This window comes from Aythya ferina, assembly GCF_964211825.1.
Source record: "Aythya ferina genome assembly, chromosome: 3".
Lineage (NCBI taxonomy): Eukaryota > Metazoa > Chordata > Aves > Anseriformes > Anatidae > Aythya > Aythya ferina.
Window position 1 is genome coordinate 11,947,074 of NC_140298.1, and position 27,437 is coordinate 11,974,510.

The following is a 27,437-nucleotide window of genomic DNA, read 5'->3' on the forward strand; positions in this document are numbered from 1 at the left end:
GACACCCCCTTTTCTTTTTGGTTGCAGCCCATTTCCTTATCTTTGTTGTTATTCCATTTACTCTGGACTCCAGTTCTTTGTCAGGACAATTCCTTCCCCCATGGGAGCGGACTGGCAGCCCAAGAGGGTTGTGCAGGCATCGGCTTCTCCACACCCAGGGTAAACACGGGCAGTGAGCCCGGTTCCCTCCCCACTGCTTTTATTTACCTATTTGCTCACTGGGTCCACCTGCTCGGCCTTCTCCCCCCCTCCCTTTTCCCTTCCCGTGTCACTCAGAAGGCAGGCAGACGCTTTCTCTCAGTGCTTCCCTTGGCAAGTATTGCTCAGCCTGGTTTTTCTTCTTCTCAGTTGTCCCCTGTGCAAGAGGGCTTTTTCATTCATCTCACGGTTACGGAACAGTATGAAGTAAACACTGTTGGCACCCCACAAATCCCACCCATTTTGCTAACAAGTTAGTATCACAGGTACACTCCACCCCATCTCACTCATAGCATCCAACTCTGGAGCTCTTATCCTGTCCCTTACTTTACACAACCTGCTCTTTGATTTTTCCCTGGAATTCATCCCCACATGTGTTGCTTACCCTCTTCTTTCTCTCTACAACTACTGCCCTCCTTTTCTTCTCTCCAGTCCACGAAGACTCTTAACATCCTGACTTGCATTCTCCATCACCTGAGTAACTTCTCTTTCCCTTGGCCCAAAATCCTGACAAAAATCACACTGGTATTTAGAAAGAAACTGAACTTACACATACTTAGCACGGGTAGGAAGAGTAGGAATTAACACATGCACAGTAAAATCTGCAGCTTTCAGAAAGGTGCAATTCCTCAAGAGTGACAAGGAACTGGGGCCAAACCTCATGGCACAATACCAGAGCACGGTCCGTCTGTCTGTCCCGAGGTTGGCAGTGAATACCTACAGAAGGGAGAGGTGCAAGACCAGAAAAACTTACCCCTCAACCAGGCAACAGGAAAATCCCACATCAAGATACAGGAAGGAGCAGGAAAACACATCAAGAAACCTGAAGAGCTACAGTTAGAGTTATTTTAAACAGAAACTACACTGTAAGCCATCCGAGGTACTCCTTGGCTCCTTTCATTAGAGGAATGGCATTGCCATATGGGCATCAATGATTTTTTTTACGTACCATTTTTCCTAGGGCATCTGATTTTTCCTTACCCTTGCAAGAGCTGCCATCCCTTTCAGCATCCAACAAATCCATTGGTAAGTGCAGCAACATTTTCTTGATAACACCCAAGTGTTAAAGCTGCTGAATTAAGCCTCTTAACTCCCAAAATGTGTTACTGAATGCCGCAGAGTGTGATTGCACTAGGCCAACACTGCATCTCAAATGAAGCACCACAAGAAATATTTAAATCACATTTTATTTTTCAAATTCAAAAATAACAATTAGCTTTATTTAACATGTTACACATCTCACAGGTTTAAAATATCATGCTCTATTTAAATATCTGAGTGACAACACTATACAAATAAAATGTTACACAAAATATATTTAAGAAAATGTTTTGGTCTTCCATCTGAACAATAAATAGACAGGCACTTCTACATATACAAAGGAAGCAATCACTATTTAGAATAGCTCTTATAAGCAAGATGTGGAAATACAGAAGAAAATCTGAGCTTTGAGAACATGTTTAACTCTAGATGAGACATCATGCAACTTCAAAGTTTGTTTCAAAATCCAAACCTCTCAGGAACCGCACAATCCTAGGCTCGCTACTGCTTTACAGGAGATCCAAACCGTGCTCTCACAAGCAATGTGCAATTTCAGTTATTTTTATCAAATCAGCTACCTGATCACTTTTAGTGCCAAAACAGAAATCAAGGACTGACCAGCGTAGCTTTTCACATAAATACCGTGAGTTACAAGTCAGCTTTACCTTATGGGTAAAGCTCAGGGTGGGCAGCAGCTGCGTTGTACCTACTGCCCAGCCCCAAACAAAATCTGTTCTGCCTTTCCCTTATATGTTCAGCTCTTTTATGGGGTGTTTGGAACCACAATACGCTCTTGCCATGTTAAAAAAAAGACAAAACACCAAAAAAACACATCTAATAAAAGGGTAAATCCTTCAGACACAGGCACACTTTGCACAAAAGGAGAAAATACTGCTTGGGGTGCGTAAAGACTGAAAACTGTAAGTTAAAAAATTAAGTCTCGTGTTTCATACTTAAAGCAAAAACTACATTCCTCCAATTTGTGAGTTGTTAATTTACAGTGGTTTCCACACAGCCCCGCACAAATGCTACTCAAGAAAAAAAAATTGTCTTCCACCATCACAATTAATGAAAGATGCTCCATAGTATGCAATCACTGCTTCCAATACAGGTACCGATCACTGACAGCAAGCCACATCTTTCAAGTCCTTTTTAAAATTTAGATAGATACTGAGACATAATGACCACCAGGACAGTGGAAAAAAACAGGACCAAGTCTTGGTGCCATCCCCTCCAATTTTAGTATTACTGTCACTTTCAAAAGTATAGGAAGGAATTTCCAGAGAAAATTTTAAAAGAACTGTTAAACAGAGCTTCAATGGTTCACCAAGAAAGTCAGACCCAAACTTGGAAAGTTATTTGTATTTAAGACACTTTTGCACATTACTTTAGCAATTTAAGTGTGGATCTTGCAAGCGTGTCCAGATCTTAATCATTTCTTGAGGTTTTCTACTATGCACTAACATTAAGTTTGTGTAGGAACATATGTTATTTCTGTATTTCTCTTCAATGTCAAATGTTTTGAAACCTTTGTGTTTTTCTGGAGCCAGCCCAAGCTTCTGAAGGCACATTCCAGTATAAACGTCATCAATAGGATAGAGGAGTACCTGGTCGGACGCATTATTCAGTCTTAATGCCAGATCACCAGAGTACAGAAACCCACCGCCTCCTGCGTATGGAGGATACGAACCTTCATAAACACTTTCTGGGATGTAGTACTTCAATTTCTTTTCCCTGTGAGGTCCAGCATCTTTGATCACATCACCTATGAACAAGTCTTTGGCTTTGTCCTTTGATAAGCTCTTCAAGTAATCCAGGATCTGATGGGTATTCACAAAAACATCGTCATCGCCCTTAAAAATAAACTGGACATCTGCGCAGCTGCTGCTGACCCACTTGAGAAACAGCACCTCTTTCAGAGTTAAATTGAAGAAAGTGTCTCTGTAGTTCCAGAGCAGAATGTCTTGGTGGGTTTCACTCTCAAATTTTATCATGTCTGAAAGGTCAGGAAAGTTATCCTCTGGTGGGGTCTGCCCAAGGAGGAAGACCCTTTTGACTGTTATATCTCCTGATTCTATTTCCTTGCCCCAGGATTCCCTAATTGCTTGCCTTCTATCAAAGTGTGGTATAAGTGACTTAATAGCCAGCAGCAGGAAAGGTTTATGTTTGCACTTATTTGGTTGATCCATTAGTAATGAGTAATTTCTACATCTCAAATAAAGCAGGAAGTCTTTGAATCTGTCTGGCAAGTTTGCAAAGTCACTAACCTCTGAAGTCACCCACGGGTCAGGATCACAGGAACTGAGAACGCTCGCGTTAGAAATTAAGTTCTCTTCCACAGTCATATTGGAAAGCAAAGTCAGGATCGGGTTGTACAGCAGTTCGAGCTTCTGTTGCTGCTTGTTCCAATAAGCTTTGTGAGGAGTGTATTTCCTCCAGAATTTGCTGCGCGGTATAATAACACGGCCTTTGGCATTCTTCTCTTGGCTGCCGCTTTTGGAGACTTCCACAATGACATAGATAAAAATGTTTACCATCATCAGAATTCCCAGCAGCTTTAATCTTCTGCGTCCAACACTCATTTCTCATATCTGGAAAGAGAAATAACAGATTTCTAGCTTTCTTACTAACAAGTTCTTGATTTCATAAAAACGCAAGCCACTTTCAGAAGAAGAACAAGCGAGGTGGCAGCCCGAAAACAGAGGTCACCTACACACAACAGAAGCAAAACCAAAACCAAAACCTTATCTACCTCTAATACAAGCACACCTGCAGCTAGTCAGGGTTTGGGGTTGCATAGGACAACAAAATGCTGGTAGGAATGTAAAGCTTCCAGTTCCCACTTTAGGAATTTTACATGGCATTTTACAGTGTCTAGATTAGCAAGCACACTTTGATCCTCATTAAAGTCTCCTTGAATTTTTTGACTGTACAGTAATTAGAATTTGAGCCCTCAGCTTGGCAAAGGCAGGCAGAGAAGCTTTTTTTTTTTTTTTGCAAGCAAGGTGAGCTTAAGGGTACGCAATGAATTGCAGTACAATAAGGTCAGTTATTTTTAAAATAAGCTCCAAGCTTTTATACTCGTATTTTTATACCTTCCAACTACAGAATAGGCAGAGCTGAATTTTATAGCAGACAGTTTGTTTCTAGCTATTTCATTTGGCTGTTCCTTGGGAGAGTGGCCGACAGAACTGACCGGCTGCATTGCTGCTATTCACTTCTCTGCAGGCAAAAGATAAGATGAATTTTGACTTTTTTCTTCAACTGGAAAAGCAAGTGAATGGCAGCAGGAAATGAAGTGCAATTATTTCTAGGAAAGAAAATCAACTGAAGAGAAATTAAAAAAGCAGAGGTTTCTGATATATGTAAGACCAGGAATAATAGCAAGTATTGTCGCAAAAGCTATATGGAAATCCATCTCCATTTCTTACTGAGACCGCAAACGGATCAACCCCTCTCTCTTCCACATTGTCAGAACGAAAGGTGTACTGCGAAGCAACCATGTTCCTCTGCAGTAACACTCATCCAGCTGTTTACCAGCCCAGAGGGCTACAGAGCCAATGTACAAACTACACAAAAACTCAACAAACCATTCTAAATTAGGACGTCAGACTAGAAAGTAACTCGGGATGAATAAGAGTCGGATTACATTTCAGATACATACGGAACCATTGAAGCAGTTTTCATTTGCCTGAAGTACAATTACAGCAAGACCAGGAAAAAAAAAATAAAAGAACACAAGTCCAGTTATAAATGCTAGCTAAGAAGGCAGAGCACTAGCAGTCAGGAAGGTATACTTGATTAACAGTGCAAAGTGTGCTTCTCTTCACCTTTTACATATTTCCACATCACCAGAGACCTGGGCTATGGTGACCCTTGGTCTCTCCTGGTTTTAAGTCTTCTACTCCTCAGCAATCCAAGTACAACTTTTAGTTAGACAGCAGTAGGTAAATCAGTGATCCTTTTTTCTTCTTTCACCACTGAATTGTCACTAAATCCAAAGGGAGAGTAGTACTGAATATTAAAAAAAAAGCAAAACCAAAAAACCCTCCTAGAAAGCAGGAACTGTCCCGAGAAAAATCCCTATTCTTCCTTCATTTGATTTCCTGTAGCATCTGCATATTGATCTTCAGATATGCTCTTGGGGGCTAACATTAACTACCTTCTTTAGTGTCCTGCTCTCAGCCAGTTGTGAAGCCTGCAGTTCAAAGCTTAGTTTTTTAGTTTTCTTCCATACCTCGAAGACACAAACAAATGATGGCACTGACCATAAACACAAGCCAAACAGCTGAACAGTCAGAAAGCAGTGGCAGCCTCCACTAAAACCAGAGACCATCATCTACTATGTATCTCCTCTTCCCATTCAGTACACACACATGCTGGAGAAGCAGCTGCCTGCATTTTGTACCACTCCATGCAGCTCAGCGTCCCTATCAGTGCTCATTTACCTTGTCCTTAGGCGTTTCTATAGCACCCTCGCTAGAAAAAAAGTGACGCGGTACTTTACCTGTGATCCCTGTACTCCAGGGACACCAGGGTGAGAAGCTCCCCCAGAAATAGCAAACACACACAGGACTGTCAAGAGCTCAGTCAGAGCCTGATTTTCCAGAATATGTAGCGCTGTGCAGCTGATCTGGTCACAGCCCCCGGCTACTAAGCTCCACGCGTTCGACACTTTTGCAATTCATCTTCTGGATGCTTGAGCTGAGAGTGTTCAGAACACCACTTGCAGAGTATTTCAGCGACGTAATAAAACCTTTCACATCAACGTCTTTGGACTAAGCATTCAGATTATGTAACTACAAGATCTTCTTTCATTTTCCTTCTTTCACTTGTAGCCCTGCAGCAAACAGAACATGGATCCTACACAGAAAAATCTCCATTAGACAGACTTGGTTGTATGCTTCATCAGAAAAAACACCAGTCTAGCAAGATCAGCGTGGCTCCATCAAATAACACACTGTAAGTGCTGCCAATCCCACGTATCAGCACACTTCCAGTATCAGTCTCATTTTGTAAAAGTTATCAAATAATGCTGATTAATATTTCTGAGAAGACAGGTAACATTCGGTATCAATACAGGAAAGACTTAAGTTACGTAAGACTTGATCTCAACAATTTTGCGCAACAGCATTCTCTTCTGTAATTAAAAACTGTCTACACAAGGTTTTTATCAATGCATTGAAGTAATATACATACTATGAACACTAAGCCAAGAATAAAGGCTACCCACAAAAAAGGGACTAAAAGTGCTTTGTTAAAAAGGTGATCTAAAGAAAGAAAAACAACACCAAAGAGGGGTTGTGTTAGACACTTGCTCATAGTGTCAGATTGACTTCTCAAATTGAAAGCAACAAAATGAACAGAGATCAGAACAACTATTTCTATAAAGATGGAATCTCAAAGTCCATCCTTTTTATCCAAAGTCCGCTAGTACTCGCTTCCATCATGACATCTCAAGACATAAGTGATAAGGAATGCCCAGCAGACCATTTCATTTCTAGGGAACGGGATTTATCACAAAGTTTTATTACAATCCTCATCGTAATGGGAGAGGTTGTTTTTTATTGTCTTGCTGTCGGTGCTTTTTATTTTTCAGCCCATGTCTCAAGGCAGTTCTCTGTTCCTCATCTGCTTTGCTGACGCTGCAGTGGCTGCCTGAAGCGGCGGCGCAGGGGAGGTGGTGTGCTCTGGGCAGCCTGCTAAGGAGCAGCATCGTGGAGCACAGGACAGTGCCCATTTCCGACTTCTGGCTTGGTGGCCGCCATCTGGACAGATCACAAGATATTTTCCTATTCCAGTAATAGCTTCTATCACCATTTGTATAACAAAATTTCCAGCTGCCTTTCCTTTGACTGATGAGAATGGGAGATCTGTTAGGGAAGCCAAAAAACTAGAAGGGATTCAGTTCATACTTAAATCCATCCAACAAAACTGATGTAAGAACTCATTGAAGATCCACGAAGAGCAGTACAAAGCAACACTACTTGAAAAATTCCTGCTGCTTTTTGTTTTAAAAAATAGGAAACACTACAGCACATAGCTCACTAACATAAAAAGTAAAATGAGCACATACATCAGTAAAGCAAATCACAATACAGAACCTCAGGAACAAAAACCCTACAAAACCTTGTTCCACCTTTGGCTAGGAAGGTGAAAGCCACCTACTTTCAAGGGTGATCTGAAACGTGGGTTTTCACTGTCCGCTTCCCACTTCTCAGCTACAGCGATCTGCAGACAGCTGTAGCAATCAGCTCAAGTTTGTACAACTCCCCACATTTCTGCTTATGCAACTTCCAGCAGCACAGCTGTGTGTCACTGCCACTGCACACAAAGTCCATTTGTTCACCGCCCTTAGAAAGCAACCATGTGACAAGAAAACGGGGTTAACGTTAACCATACTCGGGATGAACCAAGGGCCCACTACAAAGACAGTATTTGGGGTGATTTATTCTGCATAAATGGGGGGGGGGAGGATTTGCCTTCTTCAGCTCTACTCCACTGCAGTCAACCTAAAGTACTGAGAAAAGGAAATTTGAAAAGTCACAAGGGAGCACTGGGATCAAGAGGTGGATGAAAAAGTGGAAGCTGGGAAGAAAGCAGCACCACTGTGGGCCAGGCAGTGATCCACACACCCAGGAATTACACAAGACGCTCTTTCCTGGAGGCAAGCATTCTGACAAACGGGGTCACCATACCCCGTGACAAAAGGGCTAAGTCTGGAGGAAGCCACACTTAAGGTCAAAACAGGACTATCAAAGTGCACGCTACGGCCCCATGTGATTCATCAGTTTGACAGTCTCGCACTGGACTTCAGATCCTACCGATGAGTTCTGATGAGCCCTCGCACAGCACCCTGTAATGACCTCATGCAGTGAGCATGTGGAACACATGACAAAGATAGTTTTAAACCCCGATAGCAAGACATTGCTACGCACAAAAACAAGCCAAGACCTCTGCTGAGGTTTAGGTGTAGGAAACAAACAAAAAAAAAAGGTATGAGGAAGAGAGGCTGGTGTTGCCAAAACAATCATCTCTAGGATAGAGACAACGAAGCCCAGTGGGCTCAGAGGGTGCACTAACTGGTCCTAACTAACACACACCTGGGTGCAACCCCGTATCATCCAAATTCTGAAGACTTGGAACTCGCTTCCACATCCAGATGTTGTCCTACTTCAAGGCAGGACAGGAAGGTGCTCCGTTGGGAATGCCATCATAACCAAGGACATGGCCACATGAAACCAAGCAGCCAAGGGGAACATTTTGACAGCTGACCCTAACAAATTTACCAGTGAAGCAAGCAACTATAAAAAGTTTTCATCAGAAGTCAGACCAAGTGTGTACCTAACTTGGTTCATTCTGCATACACTCAACAAAACACCCACTGACTGTTAAAAATAACATGTAAGTAGCTAATCCTCTGGTAGCTGAGATACCATACATCAGTTCCAGGAACACCACTTTCAGAATGAGTAGAACTTTCTTTTATTACAAGTTTCTTAGTAGCAACCCTTATATTGAAGAGCCGGATGTTCAAACACAAAATACTGACCCTGTTTGTTGATTATTACTGATGCTTAAGTTGCTGAGCAGCGCAGCCTCCGAAGACGTCCCACTGCTGTACACTGAAGCTTCCTTGGCAGCTCTCTACAGACTGCATTGTCAGTCTCTGTACAGAAATGAGCACCCATCCCAAGCTCCCCCTTGCAATGATGTTAAGAGCATAATTGCACCAGGACATAGAAGAACAGGCATTCAGAAGGGAGCTACAGGAGTTAAAGCAATCCCATGCACCTTAATATCGACGGAAATGTGAAAGTCGTCTTCTTGTTCCGAAGAAGCAAAGCCCACAATAAATTACGCAAGTGGACAGACTGCTGGTGACTACTTCAATTTTAACCCCTAGAAGAAGTATTACTGTAATTACTGAAAGCAGGCTCCATCATCTCCTTCAAATAAAGAGCTCAGTTTCATTAAACACACCATAATGCCAAACAACACTGCGCAGCAAGCAGCTCCAAGTCAGCAGGTAGGTTCACACAGCACAACCTTGAACCATGCAAGGACGTTGGCTTGCTTTCAAGAGGCAACATAGTCTGTTGTTGTGCAGTGATCTGCACTCAGCTCCACGACACAGCACAGGAATACCCACAAACTCTTCCAGCAAGATGAAGTAATTGCAGTATTCCTGTTTATTACATGAGAAAGGAAGAGTTCCGGGGAGCCTAAGACACCAGCCATTTTCAATGGAACATTGTAGTTCCATTTAAAAAAAAAAAATGTAGTAGTTTTTCTAGACATATTGAACATCAACTTGACTCCAAGACCAGTTGTCTGCTATTAAAACATTCTTCCTTGATGCTTTTACTTACAAGTGGTATTTATTGATCTCAAGTCTTGACACAAACGCTCAACAGCCACAGAAGCAAGCTGTGACTATCAGCGAGCCATCTCGACAGCAGTGTATCACCCAGGTTTGCAGCTCAGCAAACCACCCAAAGCAGAACCGCCTTAAATCAGCTTGAATATTTAGCACAGACAATTAACAACTCCCCCAGGAAAGGAAGCCCAGAACAGCAAGATACGGACAACCTCCGGCGGTGTCAACACCTTCCCACACTGCACAACATTCCTGCATTGGCAACGAGCTCCTAGATGAAATCAAACCTCGGCTCGCTCATGTTGACTCCAGAGAGAAAACCGATGAGCGTAACCTGCCTGCCTCTACCCTCACCTCTCGCAGCAGTGCCAGGCCGTGGATCCAGGCGCAGCTGAAACAACCAGACCACCTGAGGCCTCCTTCAGGTGGAGGCTCCCTCCTCCTCCGTGTCTCCAAGAGCTCAGGCCTAATCCCTCCCTTGCAGCAGCTCCACCAGGCCCCTTGGTAGATGAGTTCACAGCACTAACCCTGCAGAAAACGAAGTGAGAGAAATAGCAGGTGTGCTTGCTAACTAAAACGGCTCACAGGAAGGTTTGATAAGCATCAGAGCAACTCAGTATGCTTTCACTGTAGAGGAAAAAAAAAAAAGGGAGCAGAGAGATTCCCCCTCCTCTTTGGCAGGGATGACTGACAACACACCAGTAATGCCTTGGTCCTAGATCTGTAATCCTTGCCATCCTTTAACGAGAGGCTAGCTAGCATCATACCAGCAACACTACGTGCCCTGGTGCAAGCAGCCGTATAATGCCAGTCTTTGAGCAGATCATGCAGAGACAGGGTAAAACATCTAATTTTTTCTTCTTTGAGTCTGACAGAAGCCATGACCTTTACCTGTAAATACCTGTATCATCTACCGAGGGCTGGAGTTTCGCTGTATTTCCTAAGTGGGCTGAGTAACTCGCATGCAGTATTTGACTGCCATACCCAAGCATTAAAAGTCCATTTGCTTACCGAGGCTGTCAAAAGAGATTAATCCTTGCTACCTGCAGGCACTACACCTACCACTCTACCGGTTCAGCATCAGGCCGTAAGGAATTTGTTAAAACAAAGCTGAAATTCAATTTTCTAAAACCCCTCCATCTTTCTGAAAGCTCTTTGCAGAGATAAGCTGTAACTGGGGCTATGCAGACTTAGATCTCAACATGTGGCTTCATTTTGAAGCCTGATAGCCTTTGTAGTAGGTGTGCACACAGTAACTCCTCATAGTGCTAGCAACAGTGCACCCAATAGCAGCACTGCTGCTCTGAAGATAATGATAATAAAACACTCCATTTAATTAAACACATCACGAGCTATGCACAGTCTCTCTACCCACTTGGGAGAGGCATCTGTCCCTTAATACCTCGGTTCTACTCAGCGAGCCAAAAGCAGTCTTGGAGTGACCAACAACAGCCTGAGAACATACAGAAGAGGTTAAGATCCCTGAACTGTTACACAAGAAATCTGTGCTCCGTCCAACTTTAAGAACTTGAACACTATTTGTTTTTCTAACTACACACAATCGTATCACTTTTTCCTCTCAGAACTTCACACAGGCACACATTTACACAATGGTAATTAAGAACATCTTAAGAACTGGCACGTGTTCAACAGATACCGGTATTCTGCTTCTGGAGAAGCACGCTGCAGGGGCTACTGCTGAGTAACGCTCCATGTTTTGTGTTCTTCCAACACCACAGTCAGTCTGAAGCAACGTTCCAGCTTGGGGAAGTGTGCTGGGTCTGGCTGGGATGGGCTGCTGCAAGGCAAGTTAACTCCAGCCCAGACAGACCCAGCAGAAGTTACCAAAACACCACGTTACACGCAAAAAGAAATTCAGAGCAGTTGGTTTTACTTTCATCAATTGCAACACACTTTGAACTGTCTTTCAGCACGTTATTTAGTTTTTCGAGAAGGTCAGTCCTCCCACATTTCAGCACCAAGAGTCACCAGCACAACATGGGTATGGAATTTCACAATCCAAGTAACTAAAAAGGCCACGGAAGGATGTGCCTGTAATTTCCCTAAACACAGCTCAAGGCATGAAGAACTGTAAATAGTCTGAGTAAAAGCCAATCTAACTTCACATACTGCTTCCATTCTGCTCCCCGCTAGTTATCTTCAGCACAGTTCCAACATTTTCCTCGAAAAGAAAGAAAGGACACAACGCACTAGGACAGTGAGGCATTTCTCTAGTAACACTCACCTGGTTTGCTGCAGCAAGGTACTTGAGTACTTTTTGAGCCAGGAACTGCATGCGAACCACATTTAATTGATGTTAGCGAAGCTAATCTCACTTTTTCCACTCACTCTTTGAACCCATTTATATCTTCAACCTTTGTGAACTTTACTGGCAATTAATTCCTCAGTTCTTCATACAGCAAGAACTTGGAATGACTTGATTTTGAATTACCAGACAAACGGGGACTCTGTGCAAGTATAATAGACAGAAATTTTTCCACTATTCCCCCTGTCCGCTCTATAGCTGGCGCAGCAAACAAATTTTCATCTGCCTTCAGTTTCTTCTTTGCCAAGGTGAAAAGTTCTAGTCTTCTTCTTTCTAGCAATCTTTTGCGCTGCTGTGTATCCTTGTCATTTTTCCTCCCTGCTTCTGCTAAGTCATTTTGGATATGGCAACAAAGAAAGCATTTACTAATTGAATCTCACAAGTAAGAGACTTCACAAACACTTTTTAGAGCCATATCAATGGTGCTTAGTAAAGGCTCAAGCCAGATATTATGGGCAGCCCTGCTAAACACCGTAAGGGAAGAGAATTACTTGAAAAAACAGCCACAAAATTAAAAAAATAACTTTCCCCACACACAGAGCACATTCTCACTAGCTTAGGAAGCTTTTTCATTTATGGCAGGTAGGGTGATGCTGAATTGATGAAAGACTTCAGATTTTGTTCTTTTTGCTTTCCAGGAAAGACATCATTGTCTTGTGACCTACATGAAGTTACATCATCTCAATTCAGTTTCTAGCACCCACAAGTTATTGGTATTTATTATTTATTTTGGCTGTCAGGTAAAAAGTTGAAGTGGACCTGAAGCCTTAATATTAATAACCATACCCTATGATATGAGGGAACGACACATGCTGTGCACAGAATCAGTTTAATCAGCTTTGGGCTACACTTCAGATAGTGTTAGTAAGGGAACTCCCTTCCTAGAAGGACTCTCCCTCCCTCTTTTCTGAGACAGACTGATGAAAACAAGGAGTGAAGTCTTCATGAACACAGAAATTCATCTGAAACTGCCAGGATTGTTAGGTGCTTGCCTGTTTTCTAATGAGGCACGCATTTTTGTGCTCCTCTGCTGCTCAGCTCACTCTCTGCCACAAAAGTGCTGCCTCCTTGTTAATCACTGCTTTCCACAGTGCTAACCCCCACGCTGCCAGCTCACAGAAGAACTTGACAGTAGCTATGACAATAAACTTGGACCCCCTCCAGCCCAACCACAGGGTTATCTTACCAGTTGCAAACTTAACTGGCACACTACCTTTTCAAGTCTGAAACTGGTTTAGAAGAATTCAAGCTTCAGTTCCCTCATCCTTCGTTAAAAAAAAATAAATAATAATAATAATAATAATAATCCCCAAACCTCAAGCTTCAGAGCTACCCTAGGCATAGGGACAAAGCTCTTCACTGTCCCCCCTCTTCTGATATTGCTTTTAAATAAGACCTCTTATCTTCACAGATAGTTTTCAAGAAGTTCTAAATTGCACGTCCTACAAAGAAACCTTCTCCTGCAGCAGCAGCAACACTGGAGGCTTCAGGAAATAACTGCACTGTTCATTCTAAATTGATTTGGCAGGTTACGTTTGCAATCACAGGGGAAAAAAGCTTGGATCCATCTCCTAAAAATAAGCTGAACAAACATATGTCTGCAAACAGATGGGTGAAAATCCCTCATTTCCAACTGACTTGCTAAAAAATGGGAAGAGAAATAAACTGTTGCAACTTCCCCACACAAAGATCTCACTCCATGTGGCAAGCATTTAATCCCGTATCCTACAGATATGCTTTTTTATTTTTTCCTTTAGTGGTTGATAAACTTAAGGAAGACAAACCAGTCTTGTACTATTCAGTCCAATGGTGATTTAACAAGCTTGGAAAGAAGCCTTTAGGATATTGTAATGTTGCACCCACAAGGCCCGTTTTTTCAGGCATCCAAGCTAGGCCCACATACTTTTTGCAACAATTCAAACTTCAAATTCAAACCATCAGCCAAGGAAAAACTACAGCAAAAAGCAAGTATCTTCCTGAGCTCTGACTGACTTTATTGGGCACTAATACCACATTCTGTACCTGAACAGCTACCTTCCCCTCTGTTCTTATAGCAGCTACCGGATTATGAAGGTGACATTCCAAGAAGTCTCTCTGCATTATGTCTTGTATTACATTTCCTGCGGTGGATCAAATGCAGCAATAAAGGAATAGCCTCTAACAGTACATAAAGTGGAAATTAACACCACTGTTAAATTTACAACTTCATAATTAAGATTATTTTATAAAATATATGAAGGTTATTATACAACATGCAGATAAATACAAGAGAATCTAACTTTAAAGTCATGATTTATAGAATTTTAAAAGCACCAGTACATAAAACACATGGCATTTTCTCTAAATACCATCTAGAATTGTTAATCACAGCCCAGTTTTGTGACCCTCAGCTTGTTTACAGAATTGATCATATAATTTGAACTACAGATTAGACAGAAGCTTTTTTCCCCACACAGGCTGATAGTGCCTACAATCTAGCACCGTGTACATACACCGAAAATGGCTTTATTACCTTAGCCTTGCCATTTTGTTCATTTCAAGTATTCCACGCAGCTACTTGCCAAAAATGTGCAATGACGAGAGCAGGAAGGCACGAGGATGATAAAGTCATCACGTGCCCCATGAGCTACTGTTCTGAAAGGAAAGAACAACGCAAGACTCCACTTGCAGCCCCTCAAACCTCATCCAAGTCACAACCACAAGCAAGCAGGGAGAGCGTGTCCCAACAAAGCACCTCTACCCCACAAGCCAGACAGGACCACGTTCCATCATCAGGTCTCACCCAGACAACAAACCACCCGAGCGAAGACTCAGTCTGCATGAGATAAGAGCGCCGGCATGCACGCTCTGTCTGTCACTGAATCGGGTCGTCATTGAAGTCAAGTCCCCCAGCAGCAGCAGAGACAGACCCTGCAGCTGCCTCAGGGGACCTATGAGCACTACCAATACTGACGTGTCTCAGACTACCACTTCCTAAATTCAGCAGGTTTCTTCTCCGCCAGGTCTCACTTCTCGAAGCCATCATCAGATAACACAGCATTTAAAGACCTAGCGTAACAGCTTTGAGCGAAGACGAAACTCAAGAAGTTAACTTGTCAGTAGTTGCTACCAAAAGGTGGGGAAATCCCTACTACACTACAATTTGTAAAAGCGTACTGAGAATCCCAAACTCCCTACCATCCGACTCAACTGCTGTCCCAAGACTACCGGTGTCAGCTTCCGACTGTGGTAAAAAGACTGAACTGTTTTTTCATTACTGCTAAAGTCCTGTTACCAAAACCGCAAAGTTTGAAGGACTAAGTTATACTGTAAGCATGTTTTCTGTCACCGTTCTGAGTAGCTCCAGCTGCTTCCTTCTCTCTAGCACCACAAGCAGGTCAGAAGTTACCAGGTGGTCAGCTTTCAGGTACACTACTCAAACAGCACCTAAAACAGAAGTTAACTTCATATTCCTGCTTAGAAGTATTGCAGCAACATCCACAAACTCTGGATCAAGTTTTCTTTGTAAGGTAGTTCAGGACTACAATGAAAACATTTAAAATTTCTTGAAGGACAGTTTTTGTGAAATTCCTGTCTGACAGAATCCTTACAGGGATCCTTACACCACAACATCTCCACTACCTCACTCTGAACACGTCCAACCCTGTATCAAAACCACCAGTCACAATACATTTAACTGTGAAGGGATCTACTTCTTACTCCTTTTTAAATTAGAAAGTCTATTACCAATAAAATCACTCAGAGAAGCCCCAACCAGTCAATATTTGAAAATATTACAGACATCCCTTAAAAAAAATAAAAAAGTCTGGTTTTAGTTTAAAGATGATATTTAAAGATCATATACCTGCTGAATTCAGTGCAAGTTAAAATTGCGTTTAATGCAATCAAAATTAAATCCTTGAATCAGCTGAATGATCGATTCATACTAGAATTGATTCCAATGTCCCTGTAGGAGATGAAGGTACATGCAAGGAAAACCTTCTGCTCATATTTAAAAGTCTTCCGTAAACTCAGGCTTAGCTTATATTCCACTTTTTCTATTGGTATAAACTATTAGTTTGGGCATACAACAGGGATTAAAAAAAGCAGTAAATCTCCACAGGTATACCACAGCTACATAAGGCAATTAAACCTACAGCTGTGTCTCTAAATCAGTGCACTGGTGCATCGTGCCAGCGTTACCATTCCATACTAGCATATACAGCCACACTAAATACCTGCGCAGGTTTTCTTAACCATGCATCCAAAGTACAGCGACAAAAAAAGGGGGGAGGGAGTTGCTGTTCAGGAGTAAAAACAGTGGGGTTTTTATTAATTGACATTTCACACTGCCAGCCCTGGGGAAGGTCTCAATTTACTATGAAAATACTCGAGCTTAATACCTCAGTATTTGAGGGCCCACAGCAGGGAGAGCAACCTGTTTTTCCCAGGCCGGTACACAAAAATCACATGCCGTTCTAAGGTCAGCTCAAGCTTTAGAGTTATGCCGTCGTGACGTTTGTTAGGAATAACCCAGAGCTGTCTGCTTCTGATTTATGAACTTCAGTTTTTAAAATACCTTTGAGTATTTTCATCTTGGATGAACAGTAAATCTCACAAAATCCAGAGAAGAGGTTAAACTGGATGGCAACAGAAGTACTCCTCAGAAGAAAATTATCATTTATCACTTCAATTTCAAGTGGGGTATAGTTCCATGGCAGTTTAAAGCAGTGTCAGTCAAGGCCGACATATTTCTGTTATTTATTCCTTTCACTATAAACTGCATGGTTCCATCCCACCTTTGCACAGAACTGTCTGGGTTGAGCCAGTTCCAGGAGCTGAAAAGGCCAACGAAGAACTTAGCAATAAAGCAGCAATTACTTTTCAGCCAGACCCACTCGCCACCGTGCCACATGCAGTAGCGGCGCAGAAGAGGGAAGACCCTCCCAGCCCACAGCCAATCCTATTTTTTATCTACATAAGCTTTCAGGGAACAGCACGTTGCTGCTGCAGTCTGCAGACCTTCACCAGCCAGGCAAGTATCAGCCCCAGCCCACCAGAAGCCACCAGCCTTTGGGCTGGCTCAACCACACCAGGGCCCGACGGGGCTTGAGTCTCTGGCACTTTTTGTAACGCCATCAGTTGGTTCGCTCTTCAGCTAGCACAGCCACCACTGCTTGTGCTGTGGTCTGGTACCTGTTACAGGGATAACTCAACTGGAGCAGCATCTTCCCATAACGACTGGAAAGCTATGGAAGGGGATAACGAGCCACCTTCCTCCCACAGTCAGCACAGGGATTGGTGCTGGTCCTGGTATGAGAGAACAAAGGGGTAACGCAGTGCAAACCTGACTGCTGCTTTCAGTGAACAATTGAAAATAAAGTCTGTTGGACTCGCTGTTTTACTTCATACTTTTATGCTGTATTAGTAAAAAAATAAATAAATATGTATTTCATCTACCCGTTGAAGAGGCAAATAACCATAACATCCACAAACAAGCCAATTCATCTCGTCAATCTCCACGAGCTCTATCTTACAACCAGTAATTAGTGCTGCCTTAACCATATTCCAACAACCTTCACATCCGCATACACAGCGTTCGCTATTTAATCAACTAACAAACCCATCCCTTAAGCGCTGTATTTCAGGTCATCGAAAACCTTACTCCTACGTTATCTTCTTGCCAGTGTTAGACTGTCAGACAGAAGCCACACTAATAAAAAAAGCAAGAAAGCTATAAATGGCTATGTCATTTTCAGCTACTGCCCCCAGACCATTTCACTTCTCCTTAAGAGAAAGAGACTGTTTCAATTCACTTTCCACAAGTTGCTGCGTTTGCAGCCAGCAGCTGGGTAAGGGGACAGGCAGCAGTGACAATAAGCTCCCCAGCCACCTCAGGTCACGTACCCCAGCCAAAGCAAACGCTACGCAGTTGCTCAATCCAGTGTCAGTTCAAACCAAATTCATAATGCAAATATAATGGTCAGAATTTCTGGATCTGCCTCTCAATTTACTGTACTGAACTAAATTAATGTTAAAGAATGCAAATACATGGAAGGTTTTTTTCTTTGCCTTTCTTTGGTTTAGGATTGAAGTGTAAAATACCAGAAACACAAAAAAAGGTTTTCCATCTTTCTGATTCATTCAACATTGAAAAAAAAAAAAAAAAAAAAAAGAAAAAAAAACAGTGGAGTTGTGAAGTGGGGAAGTTTTCCTCCATCACACTTGTAAAAGGAGAAATACTAATCTCACTCTAGCGTATCAAGTTTAAGGAAAAGGGAACAAAGTTCTCCCACACTTTTAGGCAGCTGAGGATGCATACAATACCTCGAGGCTTCTGCAAAAAGACCTTTAAGCGGGTTAAGCAATTAACTCCTGTTCTTTTAATTCCCACTGATACCAGTAGCAGGTAAGCACCTAACCTGATTAGAGGCTTCTAAATCCAAGCAGGAATTTGTTCTGTACCTGGTGCCTGCATACCAATACGAAACTATCCACTGCAGTTGAGAGCAGTTTGAGTAATCAACTTCAAGCTGTTTTGTAACCTTATTTTTACTCAAAAGCAAATCAACAGTTGGCATTAATGTTCTCTATCCCAAGGACAGCCTTCCACAACCACTCTAACATTTACATGTATGCCTAAAAAAAATCATCACCCAAGTAAGGTGAAACACCACTAAATCCATGGGACAATCTGACATTCAGCAAGCTGCACTCCTTAAACCAGACCAAGAAATCCCAGCCTTTCCCAGATCTGCATAGCTCCCTGTATTACATTACGCATAACCCCGAAGACAAGCAAACAGAAAGGTTATTTCTCAACCCCACCGGTTCCTCAATTCAGTTCACCACACAGCTGCACAAACAGCTATGCCGGCACAACAACAGGAGCGCTGCTCTTGCCGCCGCTATGCCTCCCAAAAACCATCGGCTGCCTCAGAGGCCTCACCTCCACCCGCAGCCAGGCCGGTCTCACGGCTTTCCTCCCCCAGAAGGGGAAAGCTCATTCTCCCTGCGGCTGCGAGGCCGCCGAGCTGGCCCAGAGCAGCTGAAGAAGGATGCCATCAGCAGGAAACCCGGCAGACTCGGGCTGAGTGGCAGCCTGGGGCAGGAAGCCTTGGTGGGGTGTGTAGCTTTCGACTGCTCGTGCACGTTTCCTACAAACCTGCACATTCTCTGGTGCTTCGTCACCAATGAGAGTTCATCTTCTATGGAAATAGATTGAAGTGAGTCATCCGCCCCAAAAAATGCAGATTTCTTGCTCGTTTGATTTAGATAGCTGGCTTGTGATTTGTGTCATTTGTCAGTCTGCTCGCAGAATAACCCTTCTGTGAGCTTAACATGAAGCAGCTGTTAAATTTCAGAAGTTATTTACAAAGATGAACAAAACTAGCTCAAAGTTTATGTTTTTCAGCACTTGCTATTGTATCTGAAACAACAAAACTCTTAACCAACTGCTGATGAAATCAGTTCATCAATTCTCCCTTTAAAAATCTCAGCACCACACCCATCACACACTGGGATTCGTTTCTTTACTTAAATGCTAATTGCCTCTCCTGAAACACCAATTTTCAATGACTCTTTCAGTTCATCGCAAGGCACTGTAATGGTCCAGTCTTTTCCTTCTGTTTTACATGACATGCAGACTTGCTGAGGACTGCATACTCAGCTTTTACACCCAAAAACGCCCAGTGAAATCAGTGAAAAAGAAATGCAGGATCAAGCTCAGCGTGCCTGTCAGTTCTTCCTGTGTTAAAAGAAGAAAAACGTGCTGCTGTCTAACCAGATCCGAGGTATCTGTTCTTCAGCTTTCACTTAGCAACGTGCTTGCTTTGTGCTAAAGTAATGGGAAGAGCCTGTGTTTTACTATTCCAACTTCATCTTCTCTAGGTTATTTTTGCTGTCTTTAAGCCCATAGGAATTGCACAAGACAACTGTAAAGTTGCGGCGGACCGATAAAAACATCTAAAGATACACTCACGAGGTCACACCATTACATAACAGGCAGATTAAATTACTAATTTTTAACTGCACTCACAGCAACAAATTCTTCTGTCTGAAGCGCTTGTCTGAATATAGCCTACGACAGTAGAAACATCAAATACTAATCCCGTGCTCTCTCATGCTCAAAACCATAATGACCACACCTTCTTCCTAAATTAACTGTTAACTGAAATGTTATTTTAGAAACAACTACTAGCAATTAAAATCAGATACATACCTGAAAAAAATGTTAAAGTTGCAATCTGAAAAGCACCTGGGTATCTACTTGCTTCAAAATTAGTTACGCACTTCTACTATACAGCAAGAGAAAATGTGATAAATATACATACTAGGAAAAGATCTTCAACCAGCAACACAGAAGAGAAACAGTTCCAAGCTTTTGGAAGCTGATCAACTCTAGCAGCCTTCCAGAAATACGAAAAGGGAACTTGTTAAAAGCCTCATTTTATTCAAATACTTGTTTTTCTCCTCCCCATACTCCGTGCTTGCTACGAAGACACGGTGATAAAACTAAATAAAAGAGATTATTAAAACCTCGTTGCCACAATGAGCATATTCCTGAATTTTTGGGATTTTTTTTTTTGGCCTATTCTTGGCAAGTTTTAGAAGTATACACTTCAAAAAGCTTTAAGTGTATGACAAATCTAGAAGAAGCCTACCAGGCTCTACCATTTAGAGCACGAACACTTCATCTGAATAAAAAAGATAAGAAACAAACGTGATTTTTCCAGCAGGAGACACGGCCAAATCCAGTGAAATACCGACCTGGAATGTCATTCCTTGATGCACTTCAACAGAGCTGCTCACGCGCTTTCTACCAAACCCCAGAAGCGTGTCAGCGAGCCCCACTACAAAACCAGCTGCACCAGGTGGCAGTAAAATGATAATTATTGAGGATCTAGGCCTTGGCAGTCAGAGTAGAGGAGCCTTAAAGTCAGGGCAATCCAGCCGTTTTCCCCCCCATACACAGCGTAACTTACTCATGCAAAGAATGACATCTATTTGTCAGCGTGGAATACAAAAACACCTTATCTGCTTCTCATTTTTCAAAGCCTTTTAGAGGAATCACTCCTTTGATACCAATGCACTGACTCCCTCAGCAGCATCTTCATTATCCCGAAGCATTTTTTTAAAAAATTAGGAGGAGCCTGCAGGTAATAATAATCAAATTTTTGATTACCAGCGACATCCAGTTCGTTAGGAACGATGTCTAGGGAGACTGGTGAGCTGTACCTATTACCAGACGGGGCACAAGAGGGTTAGCTAGCACTCCCAGTCACCAAATGCATGACCTTCAAAACAAGTTCCTTCAGCAGTGTTACCTTGCGGCTGTACCTCCTTTTCCTCCATTTTCTTCTTCTATTTATAGTACACGGGGACCAGAAACAAAAATCCAAGCAAAACCAGTTTTCACATGATAAAATTACTCAAAACAAGTTCTAACTATTGATCGCTTTATGCAATGTTTGTTGCCTCCTTCCATCAGAAGGACAGCATTGCAACATTGCAGGGAGAAAAGCACATGTTCGGAGAGAGCAGCTAAATCTGGATTTCCATTAAGCAAAGAGATTTTGATTCCAACCAGTGCTGTTATATTATCAAGTATTAAAAGATATAGAGGGGATATTTTGTTACTTCACAAAGAGTCTGTTCTCTTTTCAAGTTGCGCACTGCCCCCATTTAAACAACTGAAAATGATACCTGGGAAAGCTGAACTGGAAAAGCTGATGCTCCGTTTCGTTCCCTCCGCGCACCCGGCAATAATTCAGCGCTAATTCAGCTCCTCCGGGGGTTTCAACAGGCATTAGGCTGGGTCACTGAGGTGACGAGGCGGCTGGTCCCAAGCGCCAGCCCCTGGCTTTGTCACCTCAACGAAGCAGCGACCGAACCGACGGCACCACGCACCTGCATGTCATCTCCCCCCGCCCCACCCCACCCACACACACCCCTCCGTGACAGCATCCAAACCTGACGCAAAAGCAGAACTGCAGGAACACGAAACCGTTTTAAGCAACTCCAAGAGAGAAGTAAAACCGAGCCTGTCCCTCGTTAGGACGGGAGGAATAATTAACCAGAAATTTCCTCAAAGGAGAGCACTATAATCATGCTTCCTCTAAAACTTTCAGACTATATATTTGCATGTAATTTTATGCATGCATTCTTCCGCATCCCGAGTAAACTCTTCTGTGCCAGAAGTTTAAAAAAAAAAAAAAAAAGAAAAGGAAAAGGAAAAGATAGTTGAATCATGTAAACTCTTGATTTGCATAGTTAAACTAAACAGGACTGTTTAATAATCAACTCTTGACAGCACAGAGCATTTGGGGAGGTCAGACTAAAGGGTTACTCAAGTAACTTTCACCACAAATTTTTGCAGGATGACTAACGAATTGTGAGCTGCAGTTTGGCCACAATCGCAGTGAGTAACCTGAAGTCCCCTCCTGACAGGGTACAGTATGTCTCCTTAAGTTTCAAAGAACCGAAAAGCATCATCACATGAAGCAACAACATACATTTTTCCCAGCCAACTCGAGCTAAAAACCCGGCATTTACCCTCTTTTCCCTATCCAGGGTGGTGACCTCAAGCCCAAACGTTAGCGCTTCGAAATCTGCCACCTCCTCAGCACCGGGGCCGCGGCCAAAACGAAGCTTAATGATTAACCTCCTGGGGCACAGCCTGCCGCCGAGGTGTCCCCTACCCCCGAGGGGAGCTGCTGTGACCCCTCGTCCTCTCCTCCAAGCCCGGCAGGGACTGCAGCAGCAGCCGGCACTGCGGTAACTCAACGCCTGGGTTGTTTTTTCTTTTTTTTTTTTTTTCTTTCACCTCAAGGTTTCTTGCTGCGGGAGCTCCGGGCTTCAGCATCTCCTCTCCTAGACCGAAAGGAAGAGAAAAAGGCAAAGGGACGAGGCACGGCCGGTGCCCGGAGCCCGCCGCGCTGCTCCGACCTCCCCCATGCCAGGAGGCTGCGCGGCCGCCTCCTCGCCGGGCTGCTGCAACATGTGCCCCTGTGCGCCCCGGGGGGGGGGAAGAGGAGAGGAGAGGAGAGGAGCCGCCGTGGCCGCGTGCTTTAACCCCACCCTCAGCGCCTGCCACCTCCCCCAAGGAAAAAAAAAATTAAAAAAATGGTAAAAAAAATAAAAAAAAAATCCTAAATAAATAAACACGGCTCCATCCGCCCTCCCCTGCACACACACACACACACACCGTCAGCCTCCACACAAACAAGCACGGGGGCGGGGAGGTGAACGCCAAATATATATATATATATATATATATTTTTTTTTTTTTTTTTTTTTTAAATTTTGTTTTCTCGCCCCCCTCGCACCCACCTCGCCCGGCTGCTGCCGCGGGGCTCCGCCGGGGCTGCGCCTGCCGCCACCTCCACCATTGCTTCCCCCGGCTCCCCCGCAGGCTGGGCTCCCGCCGCCGGCTCGAGAGGGGCCGGGAACGGGAGAAAAAAGAGGTGAAAAAACAACAACAACAAAAAAAAAAAAGCCCCGAAAAGCGAATTTTAAAGGGGGGGGGGGAGGCGCTTGGGGGCTCTGAGGCAGAGCCGCGCGCGTTCCCGCCCGTCCGCGGCGCGCGCTGCGCACCAACCGCCGCCGCGCGAGCCCCCTCACGCGCCGAGGGGCGTGGCCAGGCGCCAAAGGCCCCGCCCCTCCCCCCACTAAGCCCCGCCCTCCCAGGCCGGCGCCGCAGCGGATTGGTCGGGGAGGGCGAGGGGCGTGCCGTGGGGCCGGGTGGGGCGCTGGGGGGGCGGTGCTGAGCCCACTCCTCTCCCTCTCCCCCCTCCCTCCCCTCCCGCCCTGGTTGGTTTTGTGGTTGGCGGAGCTCAGCGCCCGCCGCTGCTGTGCGGGCGGGTAGAGGGAGGAGGGTTGGCGGCGCCCCCTCGTTGGGTCCTTCCCGAGCCTCCCCGCTACCGCTCTGCCGCTCGCCCGTATTGCCCCTCGGCTTGCAGGGGGCTCGGCAGCCCCCTTCACGGAAGATCCATCCCCTCACGGAGCCCAGCACAGCTGCCCAGTCGCGCCGCCATGGCGCCCGCCCGCCTCGTTCTCCACCCCCCCCGACGCCATGATCCCCCTCGACGCCTTTCTGATAAACAATTATAATAATAAAAAAGAAACGAGACGGGAAAATCAATGTCCCCCGGTGCCCCCAAACCATGAAGACATCAGCCCTGTAAGCACAGGAGGGAGGTGCCGCCAGCTCCCCCCACCACAGGTTGGTGCCCACCCCAGGCACCATTTTGAGGTGAACGCGTTTCTGCCTCACAAAGGCAGGTTTCACTTCCCCCCCTCCTTCATACAGCAATAAAAACCCCTTTTCTGAGGTAGAAACCTACTCTTCTGAGGTAGAAACCTACTCTGAAGACTTTCTCTGAGCGGCCGCCTCTACACTTGAGGGCTGCTGATTCTGGCTACAAAACATCGTTGTGACAATATTTCTTCCTTCCTTCTTTTTTCCACACAGCATCAAGCAGAAAACAACAACCCTGAACCTCACTGGAAAGTGCTGTCACACATCACATTTTGCAATAGGTTTCTCCTTTTTTTTTTTAAACAAGAAGGCAGTTGGCTCAGTTTTAGGTGATGGTCCACAAAGCTTCTGTCAGATTTCAGGTGGAGGAAGAAAGGGACCGATTTAGGCTATCATTGCTTGCCTTAGTAATGAAGGTTCTGAGTGTTTCAAATTTTGGAAATTTGCCCTGTAGAGCTGATACTAATCATGCATGACTCACTCGCTCATTAGTAACCCTCTTTTTCTGTTGTTGTTGCTTGCTTACTTGCAAAGTTGATGAGACTACAAATCCTAGCTGAGCAGCCCTATTTAAACAGACTAGAGAAATCTCTGAGCCCCAGGATGCTCACTGAAATAAAACATTAAAATGTACGCTGTTACAACAAGGAGCACAGTCTTCAGTCTTGTCATGGCCAGATCAACAGCAACTAGCAGACCGACTTACAGTTCCCTGGGACTGTGATCCTCACATCTTTTTGTCCTATACAGGAAGAAAATGAACACATGCCATTTTTGTTGCTCTGTTAAGCACCTGCATTGTCAAGCCAGTTGAAGGAGAGACCCAACCAAAGCAAGCAGTCATTTAAAAATTGCCTTCATTGCAAAGCAGGAATCTCTACAAAATTACACATTCATGCTCTTCCATTTTACAGCGCTCTTTTTCACCAAAACTGGGTAGCTGATGTGCACAGCCATAGACACAACTGGCTTGGTAAGCAACACAAGTATCCACAGCACATACCCAGCTCCCCATACGCCGTGTCATGAAGCATTGGAGGCCATAAAAGACCTGCAGCAAGTTTCCTGAAGCAGTCCTAAGGCTACTCCAAAATCTTATTCAGGAGTAAGAAAGGGCCGTTCCCATCCATGACACATTCAGAGGGACAATGCATATTTCATTCCTCTTCAAATATGTATATATGTACTTCACGTTTCACTAAAATTGTCCTGACTATCAAAGTAGAAAGATTACAGAAGAGGGATGAATTACCCTAAACTGGCAAGCATTTTTATTCATTAACTAATACAAGGCTTGAAAGGAGAATTAAGTGTCTGGCAGCCAGTAGCTAGGCTCCACTGTAAAGGAGATTTCATAACACTACACTTCAAGATCGATTAAAAAAAAAAAAAAAAAGGAAAACAAAAGTGAAATAGAAGTGTGCTGTCTGGGGGAAAGACACTTCTCCCTCCTCCCGGTCCCACACCCACAGCCGTGCCTGCTCCTCTGCAATCGTGCCGACTCGACTGGTCATGGGGCTGCGTTGTGAAACCTTAAGGAGGAGGAAGGGTGTTTTAATCCAAGCACATTCCCTGATTCAATTCACATCGCCACTGAGCAAAGCGCATCGTCAGACTGCTGCCTAAATGCCATATCTCTGCTGTGCTTGGGGCAGCTGTACCCTAAAAACTTCGGTGGGGAGTAAGGCAGGAGCTTGATTCACAGCTCCACTCCCCTGAGTGTAGGTAGTTTGACCTTCCCTGTAACTGCACATCATGTAGGGCAAAGCATTAAATTTGGGGAGGTTTCTTACCTGTTGCTGGCAATTAACCAGTCCCACCAGGAGTAAGAGCGAGCGCAATGCCGGCTGCAGGGCTCCAACCCAAATCTCCTCTGCCAGTCATCAGGTTTAATGAAGTCTCCTTATCACAAAACAATCCCTCTGAGCAATTCTCCCTTACATCCTCCCTTCAGGCTTCACCTCCCTGCCCCAAGTGCTCTTGCTGGGGCCAGGACACGTCCCCGTATGTCCCTCACCCCACTGGAGTGTAAGGCAAGGTGAGCACTGTGGCTACCGCACGCTGGTGCCATCAGAAGACACAAATCCACCTGATGCCCTGCCATCCCGTGTCATGACCCGATACAACCTCAGACATGAATTAATGGGAACCAGTTCCTAACAGCACCGAGACACGCTGTTCCCAGGCTCGCTGTTGTTGTTGCTTTAAACAAACCATAGGCAGCTTGGCAGGGCCTGCCGGGGAAGAGGATTTTATATCCAGTTGTTGAGACGGGTAGCGGAGTGGCAGCGTGATGAGTAACCTTATAAAATACACTTTTTAAAGCATTGATGATGGAGTAGACACTAATGACACCCGCCAGTGTAACTGTTGGGGAGCACGGTCCCCGGGCCACCTCCAGCATTCATGGTAGGATGGAGCAAGACGTGATGGACTGCTTGAAACACAATCCCAGCACAATCTCTCCTGGATGGCTGCTTGTGCCTGGGTGAAAATAAGGAAGCCCTGAAAAAAAATTGATATTAAAATAGTTCTGAGGTTTACTTCATGAGAAAGGAAGCAGAATTTTCATGTTTCAGGTCTGTAAAGTTGAGGTTTCTTACAAGCACTGTAGTAAATTGCTGTGTTTTGTTTCTCCTGGGGAAGAGAGCAAATGCTTTTGATTGCAGGTGTTGTCAGAGGCATGCACATGCTTCAGTCCGAAACTGGCATAGCTTTTTGCCTACATATCAAAAATCTCACCTTCACACACCATCACAATGCAAATTATTAGATATGGTGAATCGCAGAGCATCAAACTGTTCTCACAGGGTGGCTACAGTGAAGTTGTACGTCCAGGGCACTGGTGTTGGCTCACTCGGTGACACGAATCCTTACTGCCGGAGTTCTTCCACAAGACATGTGAGATGCACAACAACCAGAAAATAAGTCTTTTAAAAGGATTCAACTCTCACTTTTGATCAAATTCAAAATATTTTCTGTTTTTGTTCTGTTCTGTTTTGTTTTCCAGGCTATTTATTCATCGCTTTGAGAGCAGTTGGGTGCACTGTAGTAAAAAGTTATCTTTTGGTGCTACTGTCTTTACAGCTGAGCTATGTACATTGGCTTTTCTCTAGTATTTGCTTGTTAATTCATAACTGGTTCATTGCCAGGAGCAAAAGAGAAGTAGGAATGAGTCCCAGGTTATAAAATCTTTAAGGTTATCTTGCTCTTCCTGTTTTGCAACAGCAAAGTAAGAGCAAGAAACATCAGAT

General features: G+C 44.1%; 1 protein-coding gene across 6 annotated transcripts; it reads right to left on the reverse strand.

Moving 5' to 3' along the window:
• Positions 1 to 1,369: 1,369 nt before the first annotated feature.
• Positions 1,370 to 23,455, reverse strand: B3GNT2 (UDP-GlcNAc:betaGal beta-1,3-N-acetylglucosaminyltransferase 2). 6 transcript variants are annotated; one of them, XM_084513552.1, is made up of 2 exons: positions 23,256 to 23,455; positions 1,370 to 3,830 (listed from the first exon to the last, which is right to left on the reverse strand). In XM_084513552.1, the coding sequence occupies exon 2, from the start codon at positions 3,819 to 3,821 to the stop codon at positions 2,628 to 2,630; it is 1,194 nt and encodes a 397-aa protein (XP_084369678.1). In that variant the 5' UTR covers positions 3,822 to 3,830; positions 23,256 to 23,455; the 3' UTR covers positions 1,370 to 2,627. The 6 variants fall into 6 exon arrangements, with proteins under 6 accessions (XP_084369678.1, XP_084369679.1, XP_084369681.1 ...); XM_084513553.1 differs by lacking the exon at positions 23,256 to 23,455 and adding an exon at positions 22,750 to 22,906; XM_084513555.1 differs by lacking the exon at positions 23,256 to 23,455 and adding an exon at positions 22,479 to 22,594.
• Positions 23,456 to 27,437: the final 3,982 nt, after the last annotated feature.

Coding starts and splice junctions, on each gene's coding strand:
- B3GNT2 (XM_084513552.1), bottom strand. CDS start 3,821: ATGAGTGTTGGACGCAGAAGATTAAAGCTGCTGGGAATTCTGATGATG.